The following is a 7,807-nucleotide window of genomic DNA, read 5'->3' on the forward strand; positions in this document are numbered from 1 at the left end:
AGGCTTCAAGATGTGACAGCTGACAGGCTAGCTGTGCGTAAAGAGACTGAAAACCCTATAAAAAGCAGATGGAACTCAAAAAGAATTTGGTGCAGGTGCAATTACTCCCAGATGTCATGCATAGTGCAAAAATGATGTTTACAATGATTGCCCTGAATTATTGAGAAAGGGTTGGTATGTCCCTGGTAAAATATCTCTAAGACATTTTAGAGGATATGTGTAATACATTTTAGTATGCTTTCCACTAAAATAAAATTCAAAAAAGAAAAACAGCATTGGCTTTTTAACATAGAAGCTTTAGTTTTCGAAACCATTAACCGTTTGTTCCTCGTGTCAAACTAGGCATCACTGAATTTAGAATTTTAAAATACCAACTTTTAAAAAGGTGGTTTTATATTTGCTTGGAGTTTTCAATATGAAATCTCTGAATGACCATAAGAAACCCAATTTTAAGACAAATGTACGACTCCTAGAATAGCATATTTTTAAAGTACATGCTGCACATTTTCTGGTATAAATCCCATCTTAATCGAAGAAAATATGTGATAATTTCCCATGTCAATCCCTTAAATTTTTCTATGAGAAACTGAAACTTACATGGGACTTTAGCATGCACCGTAATCCACCTTGAACTTGTTTAAAATAACAGTGAGAACACTGGGTGGTTCTAAATATATTGAGCTGAGGGTCCAATATATTAAGAATTTTTGTTTAATGAAAATATCAGGTTGCTACCTGAAGTAAAATACCATGATCACAACAGTACAGCTAGCTTTTGGCAATATAATAGTCTTAAGTCATTCATGAGAACTCTGTTCATTTCTAGCTGATGTAAAAGTCCTTCGTGTGTTTGCCCAGCCATGTCTCCCCAGAGGCTCTGCTGGCAGTCACTTTCCATGGAAAGGTTAAGAATTGACCGATGACATAGAAAGGGGCAGGTTGAGCTCCTTTTACATAACTTTTGAACAAATCTCAGGTGATGGACAATAACCAAAGTCATGGCCTGGATGGCCAGAAACAAGGAACTAAATGAAAAATAGTTTCACAATGATAGGAACTAAAACTCCAGTCAAGATTTACACAGCTATTACAGTGCTGTTTCTAAGTGCCTTGAAAACGTGCTTAATGTTAGCTCTTTGGGGTGGGAGGAAGGGCCATTTTTTCAATTCAGTATAAAGTTTGCTAAGTAATATGTGTATATAAAATTAATCTTTATAAAGATTATGTAAAATATATGTATGTAAAATTAAATTTTTATGAGTATAATATTATAAAAGCATTATTGACTCAAGATTCATATTTGCCTGAAGTTGGAAAATCATTTTAGCTGAAATTTCACCACTACAAGTATAGAAGCCTCCTTAGTGAATTATGACTTCAGCCTTTTAATTCATTAAATCAGTGACCAAAATAACATTTTTCAGATTTTCAGATGCAATATAGACAATATTATTTTTGCTTTTCTGTTCTAGCTTTATCTTATCATGTTACCATATGGGCACTTGGACTAAACAACTGACCTATATAATCTGGCTCAACTCTGAAGTTTTTTTTATCTCATTATACTAAAATTATACACACATGCTAAAAACATTGTATTATCCTCTGATTTAGTTTTAATCCTTTTTGGTTATGATACTAATATTACTATAGTAGTGGCATTAAAATCTAGCTCAAAATATTTGAAATTCTGTTTTTCCCATTCTGATTCAAATAGACTGTTTTTCTAAAGTTCAATAAATTAACAATGCTCAAAAATCTTGCATAATTTTCTAGTGTTAATTTCAATTTCCTTTTTTCTATGGCTTGTTATGAAGCTTCCTGAAGGCTATTCAATCGAATTCAGCTTACTAGGTCCAAGATACTGTAATGGGAAGTAGTTCACTGACTAAGGGATACAATAGAGCTGGTCGCTAGTGCTAGTGCTGACTCTAGGTAGCTCTATGACCTTGGGAAGATGCTTAATATCTCTGGGCTTCCTTTTTTTTTTTTTTCTATCACCAAATTTAAGGGACTGGATGAGCTGTAGTTCCTTCTGGCTCCACACTGTATGACTGGCAGTTCAGTTGCCATAAAGTCAGCAGAGGGAGCACTTTTTCTACATCTTATACAATCTCTCATTTAAAGATTTTTCAAAAATCAAGGGGTTTGTGAAGAACATTCCTGAAACTAAAAGCTGACAATCCTTCACTCAGTTTGTATCAAATCACAGATCTGAATGGAAATTTAAGAACAGTCTAGAAATTCTTATCCTGGAATTCCATTATTAGTCCCGTGACAGAATTATTTTATAAAAATTAAGAAGCCAAAATACTCTCAAATTAAGCACCCCTATGTGATCATCTATTTATACAAGACCCAGTGAAAGAGAAACACCTGACCATACAAGAGAGGCTATCTGATGTCATAGATGAAAAGTAAAAATCCTGTCAATCATAAAAACAATAGAAAATTGGGTCTAACATAAACAAACCACACAAGTTAATTGGTAGGTTTTTCTTTTGCACTTTTCATTAAGATACACTGGGAACAAGCAGGTACAGCCAGAGCCTGGAGGCTTGCAAGAGATTGGAAATGTGTGATATCAAGCCAATGACAAAAAACTGTATATCTGAGAACCTTAGTGATTTGCATCCCTATAGTCATAGATATCTTAAAACTAATTGAGCATCCATTATGTCTTTTTTAATTATTAGACAATATCATATTGTATATTAAAGTTTTTATTCCTTAGTAAGAATTTTAAAATCACAAAATAGTGTGGCAATATTTAGGTAATAGAACTTATGGAGTGCTGAAAATACTAGAATATAAAGATAATTTCTAGTTTATCTTCACATACTAAACTTTTCTAAACCAGCTGGTTTCTTGCAGACAGTATTTATTTTTTTTTTAAATAATTTAAGACAGCATAAGCTTGTACCAAGCATAAGCATTGTAACAAAAGTGCAGCTTTTCAGCAAATCCTCCCCAAAAGATATTTTAACTCAAAATATCATTAGCACATATTTTCTCCCTACAAAAATAGCATGTCAGACATCATTAATTGGATGTATTAACAACTATGTACATAAGAGCCACCTTGTAGGCTAAGAGTTTAACGTTGTTTAAACACAGCGTTTGAGGCAAACAGTAGCAACAGCAGCAGCAAATGCACCAAACTGACGAAAAGACCCAGATATTTTCCTCACTCATAGTCAGACTGTTGTGTCTCACCCCTTACATAACATTCAAGTGAGATTTCTCACAGTGCTACCTTGGCAACAAACTAAAAATATCTAGACAAGGTCTTGGTTTAAGCCTTATTAAAAAAGCTTTCTTTGTGATTATCTGGTATCTGGTTTGGTCTCCAGAAAATACATAGACTTGGAGATAGGAAGGCCTCACAGGACTTCATTCCACATCTTTACAGCATCTCCAACCAAAACCGACAAGTTAAATGCTTTCATTCACCTTTGTCATTTAACAGAATATAGGCTGTATCAGCTTGGACTTTTTTTTTTTAAGTTCAGTGCACTTTTTACAGTAAGATTATAAAAATTTAGGAACATGATTAATGAGAGTGGGAATACTTGAGATACATATGTATAGGTACCTATCTATGGATAGAAATCTGTATAGATAGATATCTATATATGGACTAAGAAGAAATTAAGGTGAGTCCATTGATTCATAGTCAATTTCTCAATAAAGTGTCAGCAAATGTACTAGGAATGATCCTGGCCTCCCTCATCCATCTCTCTCCCTGACTTAGTTCCGACGATGGCCCAGGTCCGTGTTTCTTTAACAATTGCAAGTTATTAAGAGATACCATTTAAACCACTTCAGAATAGGTTGCAACGTGAGCAACTGCATCCTCACTTCTTTGAAAAATATATGCCTTTCAGAAAGCTGAATATTATAAAAACAGTGAAGAGTAAATTTAATTCTAAAAGATCCTCAATCTCTTTGTAGAAAGCCTCCTAAAACAGGCAGGGCAGCTTTGAGAAGTAGCTCTACATAACTACCTGCTGTTCCATGTCAACTGCAGTCAAAGACGTCAACGGTGTTAACATCTTCCCTCTAACCCGGTTCACCTAGCTCACCCACGGAACACTCTTCTTACTCCCTCTCGAATGCGATTCCAATTTTAAGAGATAATGGAACATGGCCTAAAAAGGGGCAAAACTTATTTGGGGGATTATTAAAAAAAAAAACTAATGTCTTTCATAAAGGATCTTTTACAGCTGGTGGGGGGGAAGAAAGGGATGTTAGTGTGTGGAGGGTGGGGTGGTGAGGAATGAGCAAAACAGGAACTCGAAATGTACACAAAACACCTGTTTTGTTCTTGTTTATGCCTGTCGTGCATCTATTACACTTCCTCCCTTAAAGACGTTAAGGGTGTTTTAACTTCTCACTCCGCTTGAACCTCCGTCCTTTGGGACGCAAGGATTCAGGGGGCTTCCTTTCCTGGCTGCGAGGGATCTTCCTGAGCAGAGCTCTCCGGGTTCCCCGGCTCGCGGGGGCCGGCGAAGGGCAGGTGGGTGCGGCCGTGCGGGTGCGGGGGGTGCGGTGCCCCAGGGGGCGCCACCTCGTGCGGCAGGAGGGTCGCGGCGGCGGCACCCGCCTTCTCCGGAGGGGGCGACAACACCGAGGACAGGCAGGGGAAGGCGGCGGCGGCGGCGGCAGCAGCTGCGGCGGCGGCGGCCGCGGCCGGGGCGGGGATGCCAGGGTACAGCAGCGGGAACGGGGCGGCGGCCGCCGCCGGGTACAGATACTTCTCCAGGCCGCTCTTGTCCAGGAAGGGCTGCACGTAGGCGGCGGCTGCAGAAGGCGAGAGGAAGTAGAAGGGCAGGCAGAAGGGGGCCGCGGCGGCTGCGGGCTGCGGGAAGGGCGCGCCCCCGCCTCCGCCGAACGCCACCAGCGAGCTGAGCAGGGCGGCGTCGGGTCTCAGCAGCGCAGCCGCGGCGGCAGGGTCCGGCCCCAGGAGCGCGGCTGCCGCCGCCGCCGCGCCGCCCCCCGGGCCGCCGCCGCCGCCACGGGAATCCAGCTTCATCCTCTTGGGCGCCGGCGAGTCCTCCCCGGGAGGCTCCTGCTTGATGGTGACGCGGCTCGCACCCGCGCCTTTGCCCTTCTCGCGGTCCGGCCGGGCCTCGGCTTCGCCGCCGTAGCCGCTGTCGGTGTCCGTGTCGTTCTCGGCGGCGAGCTCGGCGCTAGGCTGAGTCCGCTGGATGACCGGCACGCAATGGGCGAGGGGCTCCAGCTTCTGCGCCGCGCGCTCCAGGCAGGGGGCGGTTGCGGACCCGGCAGCCGAGGGAGCGCCGGTGCCTTTGCTCAGAGGGACCTGTTGAGTCAACAGCTGAGGGGTGGGCAAGAACTGGGTGGCCACGGCGTGCAAGTGGTTGATCAGCTGGACACACCGCGGCTCCCTGGGTGTCCAGCTCTCAAACCGGGAGAGGTATTGCAAGACTTCTTTGGCGCATGTTTGAAATCCCGAGTGGAACGCATCCAAGTCGGACTGAATGGGCGATTTCAGAGATCGCTCCCCTAGGATGAAGATGGGGTGGGGGTGGGAGTGGGGGACGGAGAAGTGGAGGCAAGAAGAAACATACCCACGTTAAAACATCTGCTTATCACGTGGGCCCTGCATCGACTAAAGTGATCTCGGTTTTTCCCCAGTATTCAAGTGATATAATCCACCGGTTGCCTGGAGAAGGGGAGGGTGGCGGAGGTGCGGAGCGGGGAGGGGGCGCTCTCCTCCCAGCTGAAAACCAAAGTGGAGAGGGTGCAACCGCCACTTTAAATAAAAACCTGATTCCTCCGAGTTCTACTGAAAGCCTCTAGGATGCTTCGGGAAATGGGATCTTTCCAATGAAGGGAAAGTATAAGCAATTTAACAAATGAGAGAGAACCCTTGGGCCCACGGAAGGAGGTGGGGTCCGAGTGAGGGAGTCCTGACACTGCTCCCCTGTAGGCTACCCCGCTTCATCCGGGTAGGCTGGCCTCCCTGAACCGACTTACCATTCTGTAAAGCAATTATCTTCTGATGCTGCTGCTCGGTTAAGGCGGTTAAAGCTTTTAAGTGTTTCAAAGTTAATTCCAAGACTACGGCTTTCTCCAGATGCCCCAGAGTCTGCAGTGGTGCAAAAAAGAAAGGGGCACTTGGTTACTTAAAAACACACACTTGGCTTGAATGGCTGTCCATTCAGCACAGCAATTTAAGTAAACTCTGAAAGAAGTACTATTCTTATACTTCTTAAGCTTTCCACAAGACAGGTTATAAATGATTTCTTGCCTTCAGCTGGGAGCACCTACTCTGAGTTTGCGGGAAACTCTGTACAGTATAGCACAAGTTGTAAGTTAGGAACTTATGTTTACATTTATTATCATATTTTCTGGGAGTCGCACCAGGCTATTAACACGCCCTTGGAGAGCAGCAAAGAATGAAAATGTGCATCTTACTGTCAATTTCAGATGTTCAGGCAGTAAATCTTTCAGCTGAGCAATGCATTCATTAATTCGGTCTCTTCTTTTCTTTTCTATTAATCTGTGCGGTAATTTGTAGGTATCCTTAATATATGAGAGTCGTGGAAGAGAGAAAACAATAAGCGAAACATTCACTTATTGGGTATTACCCTCATCTGCCCCCCCCCCCCCATAAAACATACTGTGTGACAAACTACACCCAAGAAACCTCTTTCCTTTCCTCTGGACTGTTCTGCAATGCAATTTATATTCAGGTATGATGCTTAATATTCCCCTGAGGGTACCCAGCAAGTCACTTAAAATTCACAGTTGTGGAAGCCCAGGGGCTGAGTTATATTTGCGGGCAGAGCTTCACTGTGAAATCAATGGCCCTAATTAACTATCCATGCAGGTTATGAGGAACATCGGGAACTTACACTTACCTTGGTGTCGTCTCGTTTCATGCTCCTTTTGGGTTTACACATATACAAGGCGGAATAGTCCAGTCTGCAAAACAGAAATCAGCATCAGGCACCATTCGGGGAGGGGCTCTGTCCTCGCAAGCTCCATACCACTTTCTGGAGAAGAAAAAAATCAAACCAAAGCCTAGACAGATATTTGCAAGGGTGCGTGCACCTTACCCTATAAAATCTCTGTGTTCCAGTAACTGTCTCTCTTGCAAATGAGGAATTCCTTCGTCCATGTTCAACTGCTGTTCGTTTCCTCTGTTTCGATTTTTGGGGCTCTGTTCAATAATCTGTGGGACGGTAGGCTTGGGAGATCTTGGGGGGATCTTTGCGTCTCCAGTCTCTCTCGCTCTCCCTCTTCAGTGCAGTGTAGAAAGTGTGAAGCAGTTGGTCCCCCCCCTCCACCGCGCTCGCACACACACACGCACACACACGAACACTCGCGCCGGCCCCACTGCGCTGGTAGTTTGCTCTCACTCCAGGCAGTGTTTGGCCACAGGGCACGCGCGTCGCCGGCCAGACCAGCACCCAGCTCACGTGCGGAACGTACCATCCGCGGTCCAGCCCGGAGGGGGGCGGGGGAGGAGGGGCCAGGCCGGGAGGGGGCGTCGGGAGAAGGCGGCGAAAGGAGGCGAACGGCAGGAGGGGGCGGGGACACCTGGTCAGGGCCACCGGAAAAGAAAAACAACTTCGGCCAAGCTATTCATCTTCCCAAAGGCGGTGCAGTCAGCAGGGGGAGGGGGGAGGGGGGTGCAGGGGTGCGGGGCAGCTTGAGCTTCCTTGGCTCGGAAATGCGACTCCCTGGGTTCGTCCGTTATTACGGCGCAGGAATGTGAACGTGGCTTTTTGCTTTTCCACCGATTGTGCTGTTGGTTTGAACCACAGAAAGGAAAGAG

At 44.6% G+C, this 7,807-nt stretch overlaps 1 protein-coding gene across 1 annotated transcript; it reads right to left on the reverse strand.

Moving 5' to 3' along the window:
- Window positions 1-1,365: 1,365 nt before the first annotated feature.
- BHLHE41 (basic helix-loop-helix family member e41) lies at window positions 1,366-7,488 on the reverse strand. Its single transcript, XM_017507035.2, has 5 exons — window positions 7,086-7,488; window positions 6,888-6,951; window positions 6,442-6,549; window positions 6,001-6,112; window positions 1,366-5,526 (listed from the first exon to the last, which is right to left on the reverse strand). Exons 1-5 carry the CDS (start codon window positions 7,145-7,147, stop codon window positions 4,433-4,435), a joined length of 1,440 nt encoding a protein of 479 aa, XP_017362524.1. The 5' UTR covers window positions 7,148-7,488; the 3' UTR covers window positions 1,366-4,432.
- Between the last annotated feature and the right edge of the window lie 319 nt (window positions 7,489-7,807).

Source organism: Cebus imitator, unplaced genomic scaffold (genome assembly GCF_001604975.1).
Source record: "Cebus imitator isolate Cc_AM_T3 unplaced genomic scaffold, Cebus_imitator-1.0 Scaffold367, whole genome shotgun sequence".
In the NCBI taxonomy this organism is placed as follows: Eukaryota; Metazoa; Chordata; class Mammalia; order Primates; family Cebidae; genus Cebus; species Cebus imitator.

What these genes read in the sequence shown, in the direction of transcription:
- BHLHE41 (XM_017507035.2), bottom strand. Translation starts at nt 7,147, where the DNA reads ATGGACGAAGGAATTCCTCATTTGCAAGAGAGACAGTTACTGGAACAC. An exon ending in TGAAACGAGACGACACCAAG is followed by an intron (nt 6,550 to 6,887) that starts GTAAGTGTAAGT and finishes TCATATATTAAG; the next exon opens with GATACCTACAAATTACCGCA. An exon ending in GATAATTGCTTTACAGAATG is followed by an intron (nt 5,527 to 6,000) that starts GTAAGTCGGTTC and finishes TCTTCATCCTAG; the next exon opens with GGGAGCGATCTCTGAAATCG.